Genomic DNA, 25066 nt, shown 5'->3' with positions numbered 1-25066 from the left:
AGAGGCAAAATTGCCACAGTGACCCCAGTTTAAGTTACCATTATCTTTATTTTCTTCACATATGTGCAAACAGAGGAGATTGAAATGGTGGTGTTCTTAAAAATAACAAAATGTATTTGCATACATTTCCCTATGTACAGGTGAACAGCCACGAGTAGTCTTCTTTTGCACAGCAAAAGATCTAGAGCATTGAGACCGGGGCCCAAAAAAAAAAAAAAAAAAAAAGAGTCTAATTTAAAAATAATAATAAAAAAAACCCCAACTTCACAACAGTGCAAACCTCTTGGACACAACAGCACGATGGAGTGACTTTAATGGAGAAAACGGCGGGGGGGCCTCTCGGATGTGAGATTTCTTGACTGTAAACAAGGCGCAACACCTCCCTCCCGCCGCCCTCCCCGGGGAAAGCTATTCCAGGAATTTGGCAGATCTTCAAGGGCTGAGCCGGAGGTAAACAGCCCGCGGCCGCCTCCCCTGCTCGGGCCGCGGCGGGTTGGGGTCCGGTTCCGGCGGCCCCGGCACGGGAGGGGCGGGCGCTCCCCGGGGGGAACTGCCGGGACCGCGCATCCCCCGAGGGGCCTCGGCGGGGCCGGAGGGGTCCAGTGCGCCCCGGCGGGGCCGTGCACGCCCGGAAGGGTCCGCGCATTCCAGGACGGGCCGGAAGGAACCCGGTGCGCCCCGGCGGGGCCGCGCATTCCCGGAGGGAGCCCGGTGCGCCCCCGCGGCGCCGCTCTCGCCCGGAAAGGACCGAGCATTCCCGGAGGGAGCCCGGGGCGCCCCGCTGGGGCCGTGCGCTCCCGGAGGGGTCAGAAGTAACTCGGTGCGCCCCGGCGGGGCCGTGCATTCCCGGGGGAAGCCGGTGCGCCCCGGCGGCGCCGCGCAGCCCGTGCGGGCCCGAGGGCTCAGCCGGTTTCGGGGTCGCCGGGGGGCGGCTGCTCGGCGTCAGTGCCGGGCAGGGCGGCCCCGTCCGTGCCGCCGCTCTCCAGGGAGGACTCGCTGCCCGTGCTTTCCCCGGAAAGCAGGCGGCGGACGCGCAGGTCGGCGCGCAGCGAGCGCAGGTCGTTGCCCAGGCTGAGCTCGCCCAGGTCGCGGAGCAGCTGGCCCAGCTCCGGGCTCTCGCCGCGGCCGGTGCCGGGGCGCAGCAGGTCGCCCTCGGGCTCGCCCAGCGCCTCCAGGATGTCTTCGCAGTCGCAGTGCATGGCCCGCTCTTCCTGCTCCTCGCCCAGCAGGTCCTCGGTGATGGAGCCCAGCTTGGGCGCGCTGCGGCTCCGCTCCACCGGCGGCTTGTAGCAGCACTGCCCGTTGAGCAGCTTCCGCAGCGGCACCAGCGGGATGCTCTGCTCGCCCACCAGCTGCTGCTGCTGGTGCCGCGCGTCGTCCCGCTTCTTGAGCCGGCGGAACTCGGCCAGCGCCGTGGCCGAAGTCTGGTAGAGCAGCAGGGCCATGGCCTTCGCCTTCTCGGGCTTGGAGACCAGCACGGCGTGGCAGCGCAGCATCACCGCCTTGTGCTTCAGCTCGTGGCGGTAGATCCAGGCGAAGACGCGGGGCAGGCGCGGGTCGGCCACGCAGTAGGTGACCCGGTGCAGCAGGTAGAGGTGGCCGGGCCGGCGCAGCCCCTTGTCCTCGGCGTGGGCCATGCGGATGCCCTGCGCGCTGATGGTCAGCTTCATCTTGGTGCCCTGCCGGCCCGCCTCGCTCTTGCTCCAAATCTTGCAGACGGCCAGGTCGGTGCAGCCCTCACCTTTGGACTGGATGGTGGTGGCGTTGCCCAGGTAGAGCACGGTGTACGTGGGGTCTTCGCTGGTGACGCGGAATTTCCGCCGCTTGGAGCGGAACATGCTGCCCACGCGGTGCAGGGCGCTCTCGGGGCAGGCGCGGGCCAGCGAGGTGAGGGCCGAGTAGTGCACGCTCACGGCGTACCCCTTGGGCTTGCTCTGCCGCCGCGCCTCGCCCGCCGCCAGCTCCACCTTGCTGCGCTTCCAGGGCAGCATGGCCCCGCGGAGCCGCGGCTAGGCGCCGCGCCGACGGCCCGGGGCGCGGGGGGGCATGCCACGGCGGCGGCGGCGGCGGCGGCTGGGCTGCCCGCCCGCCTCACATCCTTGCGGGCGCCGCGCCGCCGCGGCCGTAGATATAGGCGGGCGCCGCGCTCCGCGGGCGCGGAGAGGGGAGGCCCCGCGCACCGAGGGCGGAGCGCCCGCTGCCCGGGCCCGCCGAGCCCGCGGCTCGCTGCTCGCCGCCCGCCCGCCGCCGCCGCTCTGCGCCGCCCGCCGCCGAGCCTCGGCCCCAGCCCCAGCCCCGGCCCCGCCGCTGTGCTGTGCTGTGCCGTGGGGCGGGCGGGGGGCGGGCACGGGGCGGTGCCGGGCGGCCCCTGTTCCCTGTCCCTGTCCCCTCCCGCTCGCGGCGGAGCGCGGCCCCCAGCGGGGACACCCGGCGGTGCCGCCGCGGAGGAGCGGGAGAGCCCCGGCCCGCCCCAGCTCAGCTCAGCTCACCCCGCTACCCCGGCCACGGGCGGGCAGTGGGTGCCCTAGCGCTCTCCTGCAGCTCTCCTGTCTCTCATCGGGCAGGATGGAGAGGGCAGCGCGGGGGATACCTCTGCCCCAAATCCCCCTAAACTGATAAAAATCCCAAAGCCACTGCGGGACCCCACTCTACAATGGATCCCACGGCCGGGAGAGCCCCATCCTCAGCTGCCTGCCCGGCCAGGGTGTGCCATGGACAAGTCCCGCTCTTGCAACATGATCTTTCCTCTGGTTTGGTTAGTTGGGCTCTGAGAGCTTTAGGGCCTGCAGCAAACACTAGTTATTATGTATGAGTAATCCTTTGCACTTTATTTTTATGCAGCAGCCGAAGAACAAGAAGCTGTCTTGTAACTTCTTGTTGGGGTTGCTGAGTACACTCAGAGACATAATGAGAAAGTTAGTCTCTGTTGTTACTATAGCTTCTTATGTCATGTGTCAGATCCTTGACAGAAACAGTAGAAATTCCAGCGTTGCAGATAATGGTACTTCATCCAGATTCAGATAAATGCTTGACAAAAGGGGGGAAGTACGTACTCGTGAAGTAAAATATGTAAACACCTCCCTAAATTATTTGACAAATCATTTCTAGACTTTGGATCAATTAAACAGGTATATCATTATCATTGTTGTTGCTGCTGCTATTATTATTATTACTATTATTACATCATGCCATCTAGCAGATTATTTGGGAATTGCAAGTAACCACAGTGACCAGCATCAAACTATTAAAAATCACTTGCCCATTTGCTTGTATTTCCAAAATCCCCCTCACTGGAGGGCAGCGTGGTCAGCACCATCCCTTGAGACAGCTCAGGCACAGCTGGTACCAGGGGATGCCTGGCTCCAGCCCTGGTTTCCAGAGGCCAGAGGTAGGTGTGGGTCAGTAACAGGCTGCATTTCCTGTCTTCAGCGGCTCTAGCACAGCAGTGTTAGGAAGGCAGTGTTTGACAGTGTTAGGAAGGCTGTAGCTTGCCCTGAGAAGTGGATGTGTTAATGCTCCCATTTTCCAATGAGAAAACTTCAGTTGGAGAACTGCAGGGGCTGGGTGTGCACCAAGAAATGCACATGAGCTGTTGCCTGGCCAGGGCTGGGGCAAACCTGCCAGGGCCCTGAGCATGAAGCCCAGCACCCACTGGGATGCACATGTGGGTGCAGCACCATGCTGAACCAGGCCCTCTGCCTCTGCCACAAAACCACACTGGGAGCTCACAGGGGACAGGTGAGCGGCTGAGGTCTGCCCCAGCCATAGTGCCCAGCAGCAGCTGCTCTGGGGGGGTCTCAGCTCTCAGCCCTGATGCAGGCTGGGTCCCAGGCACCCACTGGGAGCCCCCAAAGTGTTGTCGGTGTGGGGGGCAGGAGGGGCTGGGTGCTATGCTGCAGCCTGTGGCAGAAAGCTCCTGCCAGCCTGCAGGACCACCCCACTGCATAGCAGGGAGAGAAAGACTTTGGTTTGTACAGATGATTCATCTCCAAGCAGCATTCAATGTACTTTTCTTTTGTCTTCTTTGTCTTGCAAGGTGAAAACAGAAGATACTGCTGTGCACATAAAATAAATCCAATGGCTTGAGGTGACATCTGACACCCACACATGGTATGGCACTCCCACAGTGCCTGAAGATCTGCCTCCTCCCTCAAGGTGTTCTGCTGAACCACAGCTCCTCAGACCCACACCTGCCACCTGCCTGAGCTGTGCCTGTGAGCTGCAAGCCCGAGAGCAACCCCCTCCACCCCTCTGAGACACGTGGGCACAGCTGTCTCTCCATACGAGGGAGTTGCTTTGCCAAAACCCTGCCTGCCCTCAGCTGTGGGCAGAGGAACCTGTTCTGAGCCTTGGGCTGGTGGCTCAGCAGGCAGGTGTTTGCTCCAGGTGGGATGGAGCAAGCAGGGAGGCCCACACATCTTTCTGTGGTGCTGCCTCTGGGGGGAGGTTAGAGCTGGGGGGCTGGTGCTGATACACAGATACTTCTGATAGTGATACCTGCAGAGCTGTTTGCAGAGTCATGCTGGGCTCTGCCATCCTGAGTGAAGTGATCTGTGTTCAGGAACACAGACTTCAAGTTTTTACATGCAGGCTGCTGAGCCCTGTGGCTCTCCAACAGCCCTTGGGCATATTTGTCTGCAAACCCCAGTGGTGTGTAAGATGAGGAGGGTGTCTGACCCCTTTGCCCTCCTCATGGTCTCCCCAGTCCCAAGGCACCAGCACTGCCATTTCTGCATTGCATTCTCAGGGTACAGGTTTCCTTATTAGCATCTCATAGACCTGCTAGGGGCTCCACATTGTGGCTAGGGAGCAGCAGCACTGCAGAATACCTGCCTCTGTACCACTTGGAAGTGCAGCAGCAGGGAAGGTGTCTTCTGGTCACATCCCTGCTTGAGAATGGAATCTGTCTCAGCTCAGTTCCTCACCATGCTTGCCCACCAGTTGGTGTGCCAAACCATCGTAACTTTCTTAGCTTTATTAATGGGCCCAGTTAATTCAGGACCATGTCTTTCCTGCTATGTGGCAACTGCTTCAGTTCTGGGCACAGATGATTGCCACATGCTTCAGCCACTGAAGAGCACATTACAAATTGTGGTGGTCTGTGACAGCGATTCCCACATGAAATGCTCTGAGTTCTGTGCTGGGCTGAGGAACTGAGCCAATAGCCTTTGGGTGAAGTCTGGCAGCAGGGAGCAGCCCAGTTAAGTCTGGGACACCTGCTTCATGCTTGAGGCTGTTCCTGTGGTGTTGGGTGTCTGCATTTCATTGCCAGAGGGAGAAGCTGAGGCACAGTGAGAGGGAGCCTGCCCCATGGGGCCAGGGTGTGCTGCCTGCTTCCAGTGATCACAAGGCTCCCTCCTGGCCTGCAAGGCCAGCAGCACCCTGACGTGTAGGACTTGCATGCTGGGGGCTTATCTGCACGGTGCTGCAGCCTGGGGGGAGTGCAACAGCCTGCTCTCTATTTATGCAATATCCCAGCAGCTCCCGAGCATCACCTGCCTTCATGCATGCATGCAAATCCTCAGCAGGCGTGGGAAAATATGTGAGATACCATCTCTGCCCCGCGGGCCAGTGCCGGCAGCACAGTGAGTGCTGCACTTGGCCCTCGGCAGACCCCACTCCCTGCCACACTCCATCCCTCTCCTGCCCTGGGCACTCCAGTCTGTGCTGGAACCCATGGTCACAGCCCACCACGAGCCCGTAGGTTCTGGGGTGCACAGTGTCTCTGGGGGCAGACAGGCAGGCAGCTGCCCAACACCTCTGTTGGAGGGAACTGCCAGGCTGCCTATGCTGGCTGCCCTGTGCAGTGTGAGAGATGCAATCATCTGTCTTATGGGAGAGGGTGAAACACTGCAGGGAGCAGCCCCACTTCAGGGGTGGCTTTAATGTCCAGCAGCTGGAACTGGAGCTGATGCAGATCTCTGCTTGGGGAGAGTGGTGGGAAAAGGTGCTGGGGAAAGTTGAAATGACAAGACTAAAATAATTCATGAGAATGTACTGATTTTGTCAGTGTGTGAAAACATGTCAGGCTTTCTCCCCCCAGGTAGCAATAGAACTTCTTGTGTTGCAGCAGCTGAAATGACACAGTCAGAGTGAAACACCGCAAACCAGCCTTTCAGTACGTTCCGAAACAAAATATTTCAGAGTCTCTATAACTATGCAATATGTCAAAGTTTTCACTCTTTGTTCCAAACCAGGACAAAGGAAATGCTGAACTGTCAGGTTTTTCCATGAAGCGGAAAGACTGAGAGGCTCCTAAGCCTCACAGGCCATCAGTGGTGGGAGGCAGGGTGCCATGGCCCCAGCCCCGCCAGCCACCATCCAGGTCTGGCCAGCAGCAAGGGCAGGTGGCCTTGTCACCAGGAGTGGGGACAGCCTGAGACGAGTTGGCAGGGCATGGGACAGCATGACCTGCTCAGGGAGAAGGGTCCTTAACAGCCTTTAATGGAAGCTGCATGCCACCCCTGCTGCTCTCCTGGCTCTCTGAAGGGGAGCAGCACCCCATCCTGCAGCGGGTGTGCCCTGGCAGGGCTCGGGGCTGGGAGCACAGATGATGCCGGGGCCATGTGAAGACTGTGTGAGGCCCACGCATAGGCAGGCCTGGCTCCTTTGGGGGCACCACGGGTGATGGCAGTGCTGCTCAGGGTGCCGATGGCCGGGAGTAGCCCTGGGGCAGGGCTCTGCTGCTCGGCGGGGCCGTGGTGCTGTCGGCACACCTCTGCCGCGGTTGTTTGTCAGCCACCGAGGGCGGCACGCCCCGCTTCCTGCACCGGCAGCCCCGGCGCTTCCTGCACCGCCTGCTATAATTAGAAGGGTGTCCAGTGGAGCAGAGTTCTCCCCTGGGTGTCACGGCACCCTCGAGGGGGCAGCTTGCTGGTGAGCTGGTGCTGGACATCCGTCCTCATACCGTGCTGCCAGCCAAGGGGCACAGAGGAGGTGTTGGGGCAGCATCCTCTGCTCAGTGCTCCATCCTGGGGGCTGCCACCATGGGGCCAAGTGGAGGAGCAGCAGTGGGCAGCGTGGGTGAGACTTCCCAGGCAGAGCTGACACAATGGGAGCTGGAGAAATCCCCTCGGTTTCCCATCCGGTGTTTTGTGCCTTCAAAGAGGCAGGCAGTTCTAATTAACTTGCCCCCACCCTGCCAGGCAAAGAGGTGATTTTATCTTCATAGGGCTGGTGAAGAAGCGGAGTCTAAAAACTCACCCGAGGGCCCCAGCGGGGTTGGTGCCTTCTCAGGGCTCAGCCTTGGCCAGGCAGCCCTGCTTCAGAGTTTCCTGAGCGTGCTGCTCTCTCTAAAGAGGAGCAAGACCTTCACCAAAAGATGGGAAGCTTGCGGAACAAGCTCCCACTTTTCTTACAGTGCCAGTCTGCTTCTGAGTACAGCTGGAAAGAAGGGGGTTCAAGCAGCTGCAGTTGTGCACAGAGCAAAATTGTCTTGGTTTTTTTCAGGGCTGCTGTGGGGAGGGTTTCTTAATGGGTCTGCTTGTCAGGCTGAGGCTGGCAGTACCGCTGAATTGAGCATTGTGAACCTGCATGAATAATGAATAGCCATCACATGAATATTTTAGAGACACGGTCCTAAGATCTCTCAGTGCCGCCTTAAAGGAAAATGGAGGAAAAGTTGTCCAGAAAGAACGATGTTTCCTTTAGGCAAAAACGCACTGTTATGACTGGCTTTTGAAAAAGAACTGCTGCTGCTAAATCATTCTCAGGATATGCATCAAAAACTGGAGCAGTGGTTTGGCTCCAAGGCAGAAGAAGTTGGGAGAGAAGCCCAAGTCAATGATTACAATGCGCTGGAAGGACAGCAGATTCTACTTTGTCTGTGCAATGGTTTTATGAGAATTCCCAAAGCTGTGGCCACCTTCCAAAGAGCCAACAGTGCTGGGCAGTCCGTGCTTTTCAAAGGAGTGGTGAGAGGTTTTGTGATGCACAGGGGTGCTTTCTCTCCCAGGACAACACCTCAGTCCAGCCTGAGTACCTCTGTCAAAGAGCTGAGTTGTACAAGCAGAGCCCAGCAGCAAAAATTGTGTTCATTTTGCATGCTGTGGTAGCTGCTGCATCATATGGGAATGGGCTGCAAATCAGCAGGTTTATCACACTTCACGGCAGCATGCTCCTCTCCTCCAAGCTCTCCTCGCCTGGATGTGCTCTGGGCACACACACTCTAGTGCCAAGCTGCTTCTGTGCAGCTCTTGTGACAGCATCTGTACCTCAGTGTCCCTTTTCACTGTGTGTGATTAATCCATGCATAAATGTCCTCTAGGAGCTGCAGGCTGTCACGTTCAGGTAAGACCAGTAGCAGCCTGTCTTGCTCAGGTAGGCAAAGCAAAGCAGTGGGAGAGGGATGAGAAATATGGCAATTAGAAATATGCAATTACTACTCTAGCTCTGATGTTTCTGTCACTTAGATGACCCAGTCTGTATCTCCTTCAGCACTGCTCTGCTCAAAGTGATCCTCACAGTGCTGCTGGCATGATCAGAAATAATTCCTTGGTGTTTATGAAGTGCCCAGAAATGTATCTGTTGCAAGAATGAGGGCAATTTGGACATTGCTTAAGTGGGTCCCACAAAGGTGGTAGAAAATACCTGCAGTTAACTGTCCCTGAAGCACTTCAGTGTAGAAATGGGGAAAGGTGGTTGGGGGGGAAAGGGCAACATGTGGAAAAAACATCCCAGTCTAAATGCAGAGATCTTTGTTCTTCAGGTTACCTCAAATCTCCTTGCCCCAGGAGGGGTTGCAGGTGGCAAGCAAGCCTCCTTTTCCCACTGCACCAGCACTTCTGCCTGTCCTGGAGTGTCTGTTTCCAGTTCATTCCAGCTGCAAGAGTCCCATAGAGGTCCATTGAGCTCTGCACTTGCAGAGTCCCCAGCCAAAGACCCCATTAGTGCCGAGGTTGTGCTGCCAGGGCTGTGCCAATGGGATTATTAGAGCATTTTACCTGTGGTTGGGCAGCCTGGGAATGGCACTGCACGTACCTCAGCTGTAGGGTTAGAAGTGCTGCCAGACCCAAGGCATGGGGATTGGCCAGGCTGGCTGGCTGCTCTGGCTGGTGATTATGCATTGTAGAGGGAAGGTAACTTTTAACTGAAGTACAAAAGAAAGACAATAATGAGCATTTATATTACTGCTTTAGTCCCCACATAAAGACCTGAGATGGTTTCATTAAAGATTACTTGATTAGAAATTATTTTACTAAATCTCTGCCTGCTGTCTGCAGCCCACCAGCCTTCCATTGAAGCACCTCGCCTAAATGAAAAGGTGACTGCTGAGTCCCCTTTCATCTCTCTTATTTGCCTTTAGGAAGGAAAGGAGGAGCCAGACCAGGCTGCTGGTGGTGGCAGAGCCTGGGATGAGCATGGCAAAGGTTCAGACGCCCTTGGGAAATTTATGCCCAAATTACTGGCTTTGAAAAAAAGAAGAAAAGAAAAATTGTGTCTCTTCCTAATGGGCGTTTATCATGGGGAAGCATCGCAAAGCATGAGAAAAGAAAAAAGAAAGAAAAAGGAAGAGACAAGAAAGAAAAGACCGCTCCTGCCCCAGGGTTATACATGCTGCCATGCTGTTGGTGGCCAGCTCCTGAAGTTAAGCTTTGTCTGCTGCTGTTTTCTGGGATCAGACAGGTTATTCTCCAGTTACAACTGATACACATTACAGAGTTGTAGTGAAAACTGTCTGGCCTTAAACCAACACCCATAAAGGAGAAATGCTTCATAAATCAGTTCAGTGAGCAAGTACAGGTCAAGTTGTTTATTAATTTAACCTTCTCTCCCATCTTTACCCGGATCAGCCACAACGGCTGTTGCCGAAATCCATTCAGTGGTTCCCTGCCTGGTCATGCAATGTCCCCATCTGGCAAGGATGCCCAGACTGGCTAGATTTTGCCAGCAACCTCATAGTGTACCTCCCACAGCTGCATCCACAATCCCATTTTGCCAGCATCATTCCTCACATGCACTGTTTGCTATATTGAGATGATGGAACGACGGAAGGGGAACCTGCACTGGCCTGGGTGTGTTACAGGGCACAGAGTGAACCTCGGCCACAGGAGCTGGTGGCTTTCCCCAGAGGGAGACACAAACCCCTGTCCCCATGGCTGGCTGCCGGGCAGGGTTTTGCACGGTGTGGTTTGATAGCACCTGCACCAGGGCGAACCAGCAAGAGAAACTGGCCCCACCACCACTGCCTGGGGCTGGGCTGGGGCTGACAGCCCGGCGTGTCACCCCACTGCCAGGGGCTCCTGCTGCTGCACCGACCTTGGGGCGGGAGTGAACTGTGCCCCAGGCTCGTTACTGGTGGGGCTGGTGGCTGCTGTGGGAGGAAGGGGGTAAGAGCTGGGGCAGAGGAGGGGAGAGCTGAGCACCACAGGGTGGGATGGATGGATGGATGGATGGATGGATGGATGGATGGATGGATGGATGGATGGATGGATAATCACAGAACAAACTGAGTTGGAACAGACCTCTAATATCAAATCCAACATACATCCACTAGACCATGGCGCTAAGTGCCACATCCTTAAACACCTCCAGGGACGGTAACTCCACCACCTCCCTGCGCAGTCCACTCCAAGGTCTAATCACCGTTTCAGTCAGTGAGGAAACTCTTCCTTTAGTCCAGCCCAAACCTCCCTGGGGCGGGCTCAGGCCGTGTCCTGCGGTCCCGGCCCGGTGCCGGCGCGGTGGCTCCGCCTGGCGGCGGGCGGGGGGAGCACGGCGGGCGGGCATGGCCGAAGCGGCGGAAGGGGCCGGGCGGCGGAAGGGGCGGTGGGAAGGAGCCGGTAGAACGCCGCCGTCAGCCCGCCCCTTCCGTCGGCGGTGCGGCGACCGCGGCACATGGGCAAGAAGCGGAGCGATGGGCTGGGGCGCTCCCTGCAGCGGCAGCGCGGGCTGGAGCGCCGCGGGCCCTCCTCATGGGTAAGGCGGGGGCCGGGGAGGCGGGAGAGAGGCCGGGGCGGCCCGGGCTGACCGTGGTGTCTTGTCCCGGCAGCTTCACGCCAGCGAGGTGGTCATCGAGCGCGGCCCGGAGCTGCGGTCGGCGCCCGAGCAGAGCCCGCTGGAGGAGTTCCTGGCCACGGCCGAGCTGGCCGGGACCCGCTTCGTGGCCGGTGAGCGGCGGGGCTGGTGAGGGGATCCCGGGGCTGGTGAGGGGAGCCTGGGGGCTAGGGAGGGGATCCCGGGGCTGGTGAGGGGATCCCGGGGATGGTGAGGGGATCCCGGGGCTGGTGAGGGGATCCCGGGGATGGTGAGGGGATCCCCGGGCTTGGGCTGGGCCGGGGGCTGGTGAGGGGATCCCGGGGCTGCTGAGGGGATCCCGGGGCGGGGTGACACCGGTTCTGGGATGAGTGTGCACTGGCAGTGGGTCTGACCGGGCGGGAGCCGCGGGCAGGTGGTGAGGCCCTGAGCCAGGGCTGGGGTGACAGGGACAGGATGGGGTGGCAGGGGTAGCAGGGCTGGGGCCTGGTGGCTTTGGATGACTCTGTCTCCCTTCAGAGCGCCTGAATGCCCAGATCGTGTCTGCCCAGAGCACGGGGCTGCTCACGGCACAGGAGGCCCAGCGCGTTCGGCAGCTGCACCAGGAGAACCAGCAGTTCCTGCGCATCCCACGGAGGTGAGTTCTGCAGGGCTGGGACTGACTGTCTCTTGGCTGTGTGGGGCTCTGTGCCTGATCCCTCCATGGCTGCAAGCCTGAGGACAGCCTTCAGGCTGAAAATACTCTGCTTTTTGAGAAACCACTAAATAACCTGCGTGAGCTGGCTGTAACCCACAGCACATGTGCCTGTCTGCCTTGTGAGTGCTGCCAGTTCCAGCCTCTCTGGCCTGATGGGGTGCTTTTCCTGCCCAAAGCTTGGCACTGCTGTAGCAGGTGCATCCAGGCTGCCTGCTAAGCCTTTCCAGAGCTCTGTGAATGGCAAACAGAAAGATTAATCCCCATCTTAAGAACCCTACAAAACCTAGCTCAAGAAAACAACTTTGTGGTGTTCATGCTCTCTGCTAATGGAGTTTGGAAGGAACAAGGCAAAAAGGTGTACACACATCTGAACTGTTACCTCAGCATAGCTGATTGTGTGGTGTTCTTTTTGTTTTCCTGAAGTCATGTAGCTGGACTGACTGCTATTTCTGACCACTCACTCCAAAATATGCTTGTTATAGACCACACTGGGATAGGACAACCAGTGCAGAGGACTTGAAGCAAGCAGAGAGAGAGAGCTTTCTCGAGTGGAGGCGACAGCTTGCCCAGTGAGTATGCTGCTTGTGACTGGGTAAGTAGCTGGCAGCATTTAGTGACATGAGAAGCAGTGGGTTGTACTTATCCTTGTTGGACCAATAAAACAAACTCTGTTCAGTAGCTCTCTGTACTTGGCCTGGAAAGCTGGACATCTCAGCCACAGTCCAGAATGCCTTTGTGGTCAGCTTTGCAAAGCTGTCTTGTGTTTGCATGTTCTTTTAATAATTCAGGATGGCATGTGATGTTCTTCATTCACCTGTAAGTAGAGGGTTACTGGATGTGTCTTTTAAGAGACACAACAGTGTTGCCAGCCTACGTGCAGCAGCTTGTGCTGGTCTGGTGTTGCATCCACTGGCTTGGAGAGTTGGGTGGTATCTGCTCACACCCTGCAAACCCATGCTTACCTGAGTGAAGTTGTTCAGGTGGTGGTAACACCAAGCTAAAGGTTGTATAGAGGTATTTCAGGTACCATCCCCAAAATTAGTTATTTTTTCCAAGTGATACTCAATTAAGAAATAACTGCTGGCACCTGGGATAACTTCCCTGGTTTGTTATCGTGGCTCTCAAATTTCACAGGCAGACTCTTCCTAAGTTCTTGTTCTTTCCATCTTTTACCATTTCTGCATTGACAAGATCAGGAGCCATTGTGTAACCACAAAACCAGTACCACTGACAGCAGTGTACTTGAGTGCTTGATCTGTTGGAAAAAAAATCAGAAATATTACCTCTATATGAGCTTGGTTTGATTGCTCTCTGCAAAACTAAAGCCTTCTGGATCTAGGGAAGAACTGGTAGTGAGGTTGCAGCCTGCCATGGACCAAATGTAACATAATTTTTTCAATTTTGCCTTAGCCTCGAGGAAGAGAAAAAGTTAATTCTAACCCCATTTGAAAGAAACTTAGAATTTTGGCGTCAGCTTTGGAGAGTCATTGAAAGAAGGTAAAGTATTTTGCTATCCACTTTCTGAAAAGCAATGTTGAATGTGTTTTCATGAACTGTAGCTTTTGAGACAAACTTCAAGTGTCTCAGCACAGGAAAAATTATTAAGTTAGTAATGTTTTATTATCAGCACTGCAGTGATATTGTTTGGAAGTGATCAAAATGTGATGTGAAGAAGGGCAGCTTCTTAGTGCTGCCAGCTGGTTCTCAGCACTGTAATCCGCAGGAGGTTCACTCTGAGTCTGAAGATTCTTCAGTGGCTGCTGCTCTTGGCCTCCTCCAGTAACTCAGTATGGGAGGCCTCCTTTAAGAAAGTGCCTTTGAGGTCTCTTGCCAAGATTAACCCATTCCCCTCTTCCCCAACTACACAGCTGCAGCTGATGTTTAGGGGCAGGAGGCAAGGATTAAGGAATGTTGGGAAAGAAGGAACATCTTGGTTCTTGGCTGTTTGCCACACAGAGAAGTTGCAGCAGTGCACAGAAGACAGCAGGCTGTCATATCACAGGAATAGCTTTGTTTGCTCTGCTGAGCTGTAATACAATAAGAGTGCTATGTACTACATTAATCTAACTGGGGCATTTAATTTCACTAGTAATTAAGTTTGAGATAATCTCATCTCACTTTCCTAAAATTGAAAAATACTTCACCAGTGAGGTCATGGTGAGCTGGTCCTTTCACAGAAGGGGCTTTGTCCTGAGTGCTGCTGGGCCTTTGGCTGGGAGAGTGCTGGTCAGGAGCATCCATTGTAGGGTATCATGATGTGCTGTGTGAGTGTACTGGGTGTTTTGAGGTGACTGGAATGTGTTATTAATGCCTTTCTGCTCCTGTTGAAGCTTATTTCATGTAGAGTGAGGATGCTGTCTCAGAAGTGAATGGAAAAGTCACTCAGTCCTCTAACCTTTCCAGATAATTTGATCTGTTATCAGCCTTTCCCATGTATTTGCTTCAAACTAGCTCCCAGCAGTGTGGCTCAGTGACTTCTCTGTATCCCATCCCAGTATGATGGTGTCAGCTTTCTCTTGTATTGATCTTTGAATGTCTGTAACTGTGCAGTCCCTCTTTGTACCCATGTGGCTTATTAAATTATTCCCTTGGGGGGATTATTGATTTTTTTTTAAAATACATAACAAACTGCTTAGTGAGGCTTGAAATTCTTCAATTCGACCTGTGGTGTTCTAAAGCTGTCCTGACTTAACAGAAATCCCTGACAAAAAAAAAAAAATAGAATCAGCATGTGATAATATATGGCAGTATTTTAAATTACTTGCTTGGAGAAGTTCTAGTGGAAGAGGCTGTAGTTAAATTTTCCTCCCCTTTTGACAAAAGAAGCATGGATGCCTTTGGGATCTGAAGCCATTGCATTTAATTACTGTGTGGAATTAATGAGTCCTGCTCGTGTATGTGGTGGCAACCAGGTCTCTGGGTTTGGAAGGTGCTTCCTAAAAGCATGTTGCAAGGCCTTGCTTCCATGGGGGAGCAATATATTTTAGTGAAGTCTAAGGCTATTTTTTCATTGTTTTATGCTTTTTGTGACAAAAAGAACACAGAGGAACTTTTGAAAATGCCCAATATCAAATGCTTAGAATCTGCAGGTCATTTGTGGGAGCCTTTGTACATCTTGATTCATGCAAGCAAGACAACAGTGTTCCAAAATATCTCTGTGTAGGAAAAGCACCTTTTCTTTCTCTCTGTAACCACCCTGCCACAGTTGAGGATGAGAATAGACAGAAAAAAAGTTGTGTTATCACAGTTTTTAGTACCATTCTAAAAGATGGAGTACTACTACTGTGGTTCTTGTCTGCTGAGCATTTCTGAATGGTAGATGGGCTAGCAAAACTGGCATGTTTTCTTCCCCCTTGCTGGCTGTACATTTGTACAGGAGAATGAGCTGAGTGAGAAGGAAACTCTGTATGGCAGGACTGGCTTGTAGCACAAGCATGGCTCTGTTGGGCAGGTGGGCTGCTGAGATGCTGTGTGGTTCAGTAAAGGTATTTAGTAGGATACTACAGTTAAAACTATTAAAATTCCTAGCAAAACCTAAAAGTGAATGATTGCTGTGTTTTACTGCTTCCTTTGAGGCGAGGTAAAAAGGAGTACTTTATGGGGCTTTCCTTTCGTTTTGCAGTGATATTGTAGTCCAGATAGTAGATGCCAGAAACCCCCTTCTGTTTAGATGTCAAGATCTGGTAGGTAAACCACTTTCTTGAATGTTGTCTTCATTTTATGTCTTAATGTTTATGTGATATATTTTTGTTTAATGCATTCAAACCCTTGAAGGTGTTTTGCTGTTGTGCCTAAGTGGATATCTTATTAATTGATGCAAGTATTCTGGCATGAAATTATTTTTCTTTGTCTTTTGGTATTTCACAAAAAATGTTGTGGATTTAAAGGCACTTCTGCAGATGTTACATTGCAGATATTATATTATTCCTCATTGCCCACTAGAAGTGTCCTCACATAAAGGAATTGTCTTACGTAGAAGCATAGTGGAATAAAAATGGATGAGGATTACAAAATATCAAAAATTATTGAAGTGACAGGTTTGTAATTATAGGCTATAGAACACTGCATCAGGGAGACATGAAATTGCTCAAATAGTTATCTTATGAACTCCACTCCTGCTGCAGGGGGCTGATTAATATCTTGTCACAGCTCTAAGCAGATAAGGTGTTTGCACACATGGCCAGCAACAAGTTGTATTGTGCTAGTTGCATGCTCCAATTTGTTTTTGTAGCTGTCTGCTGAACAAAACACTTCCACCAACCCAGGGATGGTGAGCTTGGCTACACTCATGTGGAGCTGCATGGAGTAATTTGTCTTGCTGCTCTTGCATTACCTTGGGGTGGAAGGAGTCAAAACCAGAGTACAAACTGATCTTTCTCTTGTTTTCTTTAGGAAAGTTACGTTAAGGAAGTCAGTAATGACAAGGAGAACATGATCCTGATCAACAAAGCAGATTTGCTGAGTGAAGAGCAACGTGCTGCTTGGGCACAGTTCTTTGAGAAAGAGGGTGTCAAGGTGGTGTTCTGGTCAGCTCTGGCAGAGTGTGAACGGCTGTGTGGAGAATCAAAGGTACTGTAGGTGACCAGTTCAAACTAGGTCTGTGCTGGCTGCAGCTGGGAACTTGCCTTGCAGCTATCCTTGTGACATCCCTGAGCATAAAAGGATTATTTTAAAGACCTGTGCAGCTGTAAAACAGCATTTGAGGGATCATTCAGAGACAAAAGTGAGGAGAATAAAATGGTGAACATAGTGCAGAAGACAGAAACAGCCCTTGTGGACCTGCTTGCAAACTCTTAACACATTGAAAGAATTATGAACCTTTCCAAGAGGGATGCTGTGAGGGATGGGGTTATCTGTACAGAAGTTTTTTTCTTTCCTGGGGAGGTGTTTCTTGGAGAACCTAAAGTACCTGAAATCCATTTACCCAGTGGAACAAACTGAGCTGCTGCCCCAAATTACATTATCAATAGGTGCTGCTTTCTTCTGTTATTACAGCCATTCAGCTTTGGAATACCCCATATATCCTTCCAAAAATACCTACTCTGTTCATCTGGTTTACAGTCCTTGTATAAAATGCTTTTACAGACTGGTTTAATAGTGAGAGTGAAGGTGTTCTCTTTTTTTGGGAAGAAAGATCAAAATACTATTGTTGTGAAAATATCTTCATTTTTGAATGGAAACTGTTTGCAGGGAAGAAGTGTAGAGTTGACTGAGAACAAAACAGCTTGAAATTATTTTAATGAAATATTTAGACATGAAACAAACTGTCTTTGTTTTGAACATTTTGAAAAAACAACATTTATTCTTTTTATTCAGAACACTTAATAATTAAAAAACCCCAAACAACTAGTGTGGGTGTACAAACATTCATCCTGGAGAGGAACTTCTTAATGACTTCACAGAGAAGCTGTGAACAGTCCCTCTTGGAATACTTTTGTATTTCTCCTGAAATGGGCTAGTTTTTCCTACATCCTACTTAAGAGCTCTGAAAAATCTCAGTGTGATGTAAACACAGTGAGTTTTCAGCTCCTGGGATCTGGCTGGTGGCAGCAGCTGCAGCCAGCAGCAAGGCTTGGTGTTGTCTTTGCATTTCACCTCTGCCCTGCTGTTCCCACAGGAGCTGGGTGCTGAGGGGGGAGTGGAGCACCCGAGCAGTTCTGAGGATGAAGGCTCCAGTCAAGAAGATGACAACACAGCACAAGGTGGCGCAGAAAGAGCCTCCACAGGCAGCACTTGGCGAAGTGTAAACCAGGTTCTGGGGAGTGATGATAACAGCAGTGATGAATATGAAGACTGTGCAGATGAGGAAGAGGAGGACTGGCAAACCTGTTCTGAAGATGAAGCTGGTGACAACATCAATGCTGTTGCTCCAGAGAGGAGGGAAAGCAGGACTGATGGTGCTGCAGTGCAGCATGGAGTGCAGGAGCAGAACAGGAACATCAGGAACTTCAGCCATCTGGTACAGAGAAATGAGCTGCTGGAGATATTCAAAACTCTGCACAATGGACCTAGGGTGAAGGATGGGGAAGTAAATGTTGGGCTGGTGAGTTGGACTTTGTGCTTAAATGGGACTTACTGAATCTAAATTTTAATTCCATGTGCCCTCCATGGGAAAAATTCATCCTGTAGCCTGGCTTCCTATAAGGGTATAGAAACTATCAAGCACAAACTACTCTGGGTTTTGTGCAAAGAGAATACTGAAGTTCCTGGAGCTCAATGTGCCCTGCTGCTTGCCCTAGTTTTTTTTAATAAGTTTTATTGAAGAACTTTTGTGTCAGAGCTCTGTCAGTCTTTTGGCATCACCGTGCCTGTTAACATTTCATTTCTTTGTCATCTAGGTGGGTTACCCTAATGTTGGCAAAAGTTCAACCATCAACACAATCCTTGGAAATAAGAAGGTGTCGGTGTCTGCTACACCAGGCCGTACAAAACACTTCCAGGTATTACTAACAAATAACATCAGTCTTCTTATCATTTCTTTTTCCCCAGTGGAAGAGAGCTTCATTATGACCTAGTTGCAACCACATGCCCTCACTGAGAACTCTGCCAGCCTGAACTGTGGCCAGCAGAGTAGGTTGGAGAGGGGTGGTCTTAATGTGTATAATTTTGGAACTTAAATTCTTGCTTCTAAACTTGTGCTTGATTTTGAGCCACTCATGAGAGCTGCTGTGCAATTGGGCATGTTTTTGGTCTCCTGATTTTATTTATTTACCTTGTCCCTTTTTTTCCCAACATCAGTCATGAGGAGAGAAGCTTTTTAAAGTGAGTGTTCCTCCAAATAATTAAGGTCAAGGTTTCAAACTATCCTTGTCTACATCATTGCTTTGAATAAATGTAGTTTTGCTGATGTTTTCATATTGATCAAGCTTTGATTTTGAGGCAGCAACTCCAATGGTGTAGTGTCGACCACTGTGGGACTTGTACTTTTCAAACTTCTAGCTGTTTCAGAAGGTACAACACACTTAAAGGTTTCTGGAGTGCTTTCTTCTCTCCCATCAGACTGGAGAGCTGAAGATCTTGCTGCCCCCATCTGGACACCTTATTTAGGAACTTTGAAAGTGTTGCTGTCTTCCACATCTGACCTCCTTAATTCATTGGCTGGGACCAGGGCAGGTGTCTGTGTTAGTAGAATTTCTGATTATTGTCATTTGCATCCATGTTTTTTTAATGCATTTGAGTTTTTTTGTTGTTGTACCTTTTTCCTCCATGCACACTGACTTGCCATAGTGAATTAATGGGTTGTTTATCACGTAGACCCTGTATGTGGAGCCTGGCCTGTGCCTTTGTGATTGCCCCGGTCTGGTGATGCCATCTTTCGTCTCTACCAAGGCAGAAATGATTTGTTCTGGAATTCTGCCTATAGATCAGATGAGGGACCATGTTCCACCTATTTCTCTAATATCCTTTGCATGGGGTTTGGGAGAGTGCATGCAAGGGTTGGGTCTGGAGTATGCCAAGTAGCATGTTCCAGCCCTGCTAGCAGCACACGTGCTCGTGCTTTGAGGGAGGTGGGACATACTGGATAAAGCAGTCCTGCTGTGTTGGTGTTTTCCTATCTCATTTCAACTTAGTTGTATTGTCAGACTTGTGTTATTTTTCTGGTTTGCAACAAAGTCCAAAAGTCATTCTTTGTGTGTGCTCTCAGAGTGACATGGGCAAGATTACTTGTGTAGCTGTAAATCACAAAGTAGTTTCCTTCACTAGCTTATGTTTGCCAGCATATCCCACGAAACATTTTGGAAGCAACCTATGGAATAAATATCATCAGGCCGAGGGAAGATGAGGACCCAGATCGAAAGCCAACAGCTGAAGAGCTGCTGACAGCATATGGATGTGAGTGATGATCCTTTTAAAACCTGTCACCTCCACTGTGTGCATGGTCCTGAACATGGCCTTAGGAGAACGTTGGAAAGTAGGCCCAGCTTGGGTTTGTTGTGCATTGGACCTCTTCAACAGGACTTGCCCTCCTCTCAGGAATGGTCTTTGTTAATGGCTCATCTCTTGTGTATGTTGGAGTGGTGCTTGCCAGTCTCATCTGACAGATGTAGTGATGGTTTGGAAGATATTGGTGAAATGCCCTACCACTCCATAGTGTGGTGCCTTTACCCTTTCACATACCTCCCACCATCTGTGTCTGAATTGGACTTTGAAGAATGCAGTGAATTCTCATTCATTGCCTTTAAAACAAAAACAAAACCCTAGCAGTTTTCTGCTAGTAGGAAGAAGTCAGCTCTTAATTTCTTTCAGATCAAGATGTTTCTGCAGTACCTTTATAGTCACCAAAATTCTTTTTTTTTCCCTCTGCTTTCCCCAAGAGAAGCCTCTTTCTAAGGGAGTGTTTTTGAGAAAGAATACAAATGAGTGGTTAGGCAGCAGAGGGAAAGATACTAACAGTCTCTTGTACTTACACAGAGTATACTTTGGATTTCTCTTCCAGATATGAGGGGCTTTATGACAGCTCATGGACAGCCAGACCAGCCAAGATCAGCTCGATATGTGTTAAAAGATTATGTCAATGTAAGTGCTTCCTACATCTGGGTTTTCTTCCCTTCTCAGAGGTGGATTAAAGGTTGCACTGGAGTACAATGAAGTAAATTCTATTTCTCTGGATAAAATCAGCAGGTATCAAAAGACTCATTAAATTGAGCTGCTTTTATGTTTTAAAAGAATAAATTGAATTTCTTGAGCTGCCTAATCTTGAAAAGGTGATTGCTTAAAAATATGGTGCCAGCTAAATAAATAATTATATCTCCAAAATAGCTAGCAGATACTCAGGAAATTAACCCATAATGTACAGCTGGACCAGTATTTGGCACTAAGGACTGTTGTTCTGAGTGTTGTAATACTGCATACTTCTGCAGCACCTCTTGGCAACTTACTATTGATAATTTCTTAATAGGATCCCCTGGTGCTCCTGAGGGTTTTGCTCTGTGTTGTTTGCAGCTGGACACTGCAGCTGCAAATGGTACTTTGATGTAGAGGTGGAACAGTACTTTAACTTAGGAGTCAAACCAGTTGTTGCCTGGGAGACGAAGTAAGGTGTACTGATAGTCTGCCAGTGTGAGTCCCTAAACTTCAGGAGTTGTTTTCTTTCCTCTCCAAGTTTCTTTTGTGATAACTGTGTCCCATTGCTTTCACAGGGGAAGCTGTTATATTGCCACCCCCCTCCTGGTATTGACCCAAATGATTTTCAGCACCAACATCAAAGATGCCCTGATAGTACAACTCTGCAGGCCACTGGACAGGTGAAGCCTGAGAAGAATACCAAAGCAAAACAAATTGAAAATGTGGTGGACAAAACGTTTTTTCATCAGGTAAATTCTGGAAGAGATTTTTTCTAGGGATTTTTGCTGCAGCACTCACCTGCAGTTACTGGGGAAAACCACCTCTGATGATGGAGATGTGCTGGGTTGAGTTAATGGTGTTTGCTGCTGTGGGATCTGCATGTAATTTCTATCCAGGAGCTCTCTGTTCTTTTTATTATCTCCTAAATCACTGGAAATGTCCTAGGTGACAGAAAGATTGCTAATGAGGTGTGCACAGATGATTTTTTCAGAGATCAGCAGGGTGACTGGTCATTAGCAATCAGACATCAATCTTGAACAAACAGGAGGGTGACTGGGAAGAAAGACAAGGAGGAATGACACGGGAGCTGACCCAGAACATGGTTTTGAACTAACAGGTCCTTCAAACTGACATTTCTTTCCTAAGCTGATGTATTTAGAAGATGTGATAAGCTTTAAGACAATTGATTTAGTACTACCTGGAGGTTTTGAGTCAGTACCTGAAATCAGATGAAAAGAATACAAACTGATTTAAAATCCAGTCAAGAAATCTCAAGATTAGGTGGAAAATGGGAATTTTTCTTGACTTGTACAATTCTTGTTCGATCCCAGGGATCTGTTTTGTCCCTACACTACTGAAAAAGTGTATTAATGACTCTTTGTGAACAATGAAATCCATAACTGACCAGATCTGCATACTTGACAAAGATCAGAATGGTTTTTTAGCTGCGAAGAGGATGGGTCATAGATAGCATGTTCCATTCTGTTTGGTTAGCTGGATAGGAACACATTTATTTAGCACAGCTAAGATAATCATGCATTTTGAAAACAAGAACTCAGGCTCTTTTCAAAAAAAAAAAAAAAAAAGTGAGCTATTTCAGAAAACTGTGACCTGAAAAGAATTTTTGGGATTACCAGACTGTTGCTCTGTCTGCCTAAAGTGCTGGCACAAGCTGCGAGCCCTGTCAGTGCTGCCCACACTCCAGACTTGAGCAACTTATTTTAGTCTGTGGCTTTCCTGGGCGCCAGATTTATTTGTGAAGACAATTTGTTGTGCACAGAGCAGAGGCTGTGAGGATCCATCCTGGTTGCTGGAGCTGCTACTGGCTGGGACACGGTGTCACATCAGTGGCAGACGCTGGGGACCCGGCACAGCTTGGCAGACCTGGAGCTGCTGGCAGGCTTTGGCTGCCTGCCGTGACCTTCCTGCAGCTCTGGAGCAGGGTCTGAGCTTGCCTGTGTCTGGTTTTACTGACAGACTGCAGTGGTTGAGTATCTTCTCCTCGGTCACTGGTGGTTGTGTCTCCTTTTCCAGGAGAACGTTCGTGCCCTGATGAAAGGTGTCCGGGCTGCCATGGGCTACCGGCCTGGGAGCGGCCTCGTGCCTGCGGCTGCATCCAACCCTGCCAATGTGGTGGGAAAGCCCTGGAAAAAACATGGGAACAGGAACAAGAAAGAGAAAATCCGCAGGATCACGAAGCACCTGGAGGCTTAGCTGTGGCACCAGTATCTTGCCTTTTCAGGGCAAGGACTGCACTGTCTCACAGGCCTTAATTGAGGGGGAAAAAAACAGATAAGTGGGCATCACTAGCTCACCTGGGAGCTCTCTGCAGTGGATTGGCCTGGCAGGAGATGAGAGTGGGCTCTGGTGGCTGGAGTTCACCCCTTCTGAGAACAAAAGAGACCTGGCTGTTCCTGTTATCTGGAAGCCAGCCCAGACATTTGACTGCTGCTGAAACATCCTTTCAATGGGAGCAGATGGAGCTGTGCAGGAATGTTTTTTCCTTCCATAAAGGATGTATTTTATAGCTCTTGCAATCAAAGCAAGTCCTGTAAAACTGACTAAAATCTTTAAACAGTTGAATTTCAATGAGTGATATTTGTTACATTTTGAGACACTATTGCTCTTTTTTTTTGTCTTTAAGGCTTGTTTGTTAATTTGACAAGATGCTTTAGTGTGTTGACAAATGAGGTAAAATTATCTTTATTGCCCTCTTCCTTCTCTGCTATTTGCAGCCCTATTCTGTAGAATCTGTAACCACTCCCTATTTCCCAGCTTGAGCAGAGCACAGCACACCGTGCAAGGAAAGTGTTTCTTTTATATCTTTTACACTGAGCTGGTATCAGTTGTTTTTGTGTGACTTCCCACTGGTATTTTAAAACATTGGCTCCATATGACTGGCTAAAAATCTGGTGCTAATTTGTCCTTAAATATATTTGAGATTTTACTTCCTATATGTGTGTCATGTTGTCTCTTTGCCCTAAGTCAGAGGACTGTCTGCTAACAGATTTTAATTGAGTACATGAGCATTTGATACTAAAAAGACTTTACTTACTTGGGGTCACATTAAAGTGAGATTTACTTCTCAGCTGCCCTACTGAGAAAATGTTTGTGCACTTGGTCAGAGTTCTTCATTTCTTATTCAGCACAGGGAGTAATGATAGACTGGAAAAGCTCACAGAGACGAGTCATGCTTTGTTTTTAGGTGGTGGAATAGCACATGATGCTGGTCTCTTGATACTATAAAAAGGGATTGCTGTCTTGTAATTTTGTACTTTCCAGGCCTTAAATGTGAATGGAGAGATGCAAGCAGCTGCTGAGCAAAGCCACAGCAAATGTGGGGTGTGCAACCAAGCTGGTTTTGGCTTTGTGAATCTTTGTGTGTGTCCTGTACAGACAGTTTGCACTGTGTATGCAGAGGGTCCCCTGACAGCAGAGCTCTCACCTCAGCTCCTGCTTCCCCTGGAGTGCCTGCTCTCGAGTTCCTAATTACATCACTGGAGGGAAGATAGTTCCCTGCCATCTGTAAAGTTAAAGTATAATTACACTGTTAATATGGTCAGTGGTATTTTAAACCAGCGTACCGTAGCGGAAAGTAGATTCTCAGGAGAGACTGTTTAATCTAGTTCTCCTGGAGAAGGTGATCTTTGCCTTTGTTTCCTGAAAAGGTTGTGCCTGAGCCAAATCGCTCTGATCTGACTTTTCCACCCTCCTTGCAGGAAAGTTATCTGCTTTTGTGCCTTAAAATGCTTTAGGGACTCGATTGCTCAGAAACACTTCTTTGTTTTTGTCCTGTTTTGTGTGAAACTATTACCTGTCAAACTGAAGTTAGAGTATCTTTTATTGAAGATGTAAAACATTTTTTTCTATTCTGTTTCTCTCTTTTTGAAGCATTTTGAATTGTTAGTCCATGTTTCACGTACCCAAGTTCTCTTCTTTTGCATTGTCTGCCCTTCCCTGTTAGCTCGGTCTCCATGAGCTGCTGTGTCCTGATGTAGACCCTTCCAAATCTAGTGAGTAAAAAAAATCTTCAGGGACTGAGACTTGGGATGACTGCTTGTTGCTTGCAGAAACCTTTGCTATGAAACCTGCTAAGCAACTTGCAGTGTTTGCATGAGTGAATGGAAGATAATGTAAATATGACCAAGCAAGTACTGTGTGCTTAGGTGTTAAATGCAAACTGCTCCTTGCTGTGCTAAAGGACTCTTGCCTCAACAGAAGAAGGATGTAAAGATCTGTTAATATTTCATGCTGTTACTGAGCAGTGGGCAAAATAGGTAAGAGGCAAATTAATGCATTCCTGTGGTGGTTTGATGTGTTGCTGAACCACATCCCTCACTGGGCAGTGCCAGCTGGGCCTTGCTGACAGCTCAGTACAGCACATGGCAGCAGCTGGCAGGCGTGAGGCCATGTGGGCACTGCTCACTTGTCAGAGCCAGCACAAAGGAGACTCTGTGCTCTGCCCTGGCCACCTGTGAATGAGCTTCTGCTGCTCCACTGCTTTCTGGAGAAGGCAAATTTCCATTTTGGAGTGCTGTTTTCAAGTGCCTTGTGTGTATAGAGGGAGTGTGCAGGCTGCAACTGGCTCCAGTCTTTTCTTTGGGATCCACAGCACTTCCAGCATCCCAGAGCTCTGTCTCACCTTTCAGGCAGCTTTGCTTTATAATGCAAGCAGCATGTTTTCCTGGCTAATGTCCCTCCTGCATTATACTTGCAGCAGAAATGCAGAACTGTTTTGGGAATATGGTTTGGAGCTGAACTGGCCTTTTATGGTATTTTGCACTTTGATTGAAAACTAGAGTTCTCCCTGGAGATCTCTTCTGCCCGGTT

General features: G+C 50.1%; 2 protein-coding genes across 2 annotated transcripts; one reads left to right on the top strand and one right to left on the bottom strand.

Annotated features, from left to right (window-relative positions):
• Window positions 1–868: 868 nt before the first annotated feature.
• FAM43A (family with sequence similarity 43 member A) lies at window positions 869–1991 on the bottom strand (the record flags this gene model as incomplete). The annotated part of the gene is made up of 1 exon (XM_083868280.1): window positions 869–1991. One exon carries the CDS (start codon window positions 1989–1991, stop codon window positions 903–905), a length of 1089 nt encoding a protein of 362 aa, XP_083724406.1. The 3' UTR covers window positions 869–902.
• An 8840-nt stretch (window positions 1992–10831) lies between these two features.
• LSG1 (large 60S subunit nuclear export GTPase 1) lies at window positions 10832–23184 on the top strand. Its single transcript, XM_083868300.1, has 14 exons — window positions 10832–10917; window positions 10991–11108; window positions 11494–11611; window positions 12154–12240; window positions 13082–13168; window positions 15294–15354; window positions 16064–16240; window positions 17289–17714; window positions 18010–18111; window positions 18926–19069; window positions 19381–19504; window positions 20109–20188; window positions 20812–20985; window positions 22271–23184. Exons 1-14 carry the CDS (start codon window positions 10837–10839, stop codon window positions 22448–22450), a joined length of 1959 nt encoding a protein of 652 aa, XP_083724426.1. The 5' UTR covers window positions 10832–10836; the 3' UTR covers window positions 22451–23184.
• Window positions 23185–25066: the final 1882 nt, after the last annotated feature.

Source organism: Zosterops lateralis (genome assembly GCF_965231275.1).
Source record: "Zosterops lateralis genome assembly, chromosome: 10".
Lineage (NCBI taxonomy): Eukaryota > Metazoa > Chordata > Aves > Passeriformes > Zosteropidae > Zosterops > Zosterops lateralis.
This window is presented reverse-complemented; position numbering and strand designations above follow the sequence as displayed.

Excerpts from the sequence above, each read along its gene's own strand:
- LSG1 (XM_083868300.1), top strand. The coding sequence starts at position 10,837 with ATGGGCAAGAAGCGGAGCGATGGGCTGGGGCGCTCCCTGCAGCGGCAG. Across the intron at positions 15,355-16,063 it reads TGTTTAGATGTCAAGATCTG|GAAAGTTACGTTAAGGAAGT; the intron begins GTAGGTAAACCA and ends TGTTTTCTTTAG. Across the intron at positions 18,112-18,925 it reads GCCGTACAAAACACTTCCAG|ACCCTGTATGTGGAGCCTGG; the intron begins GTATTACTAACA and ends TTTATCACGTAG.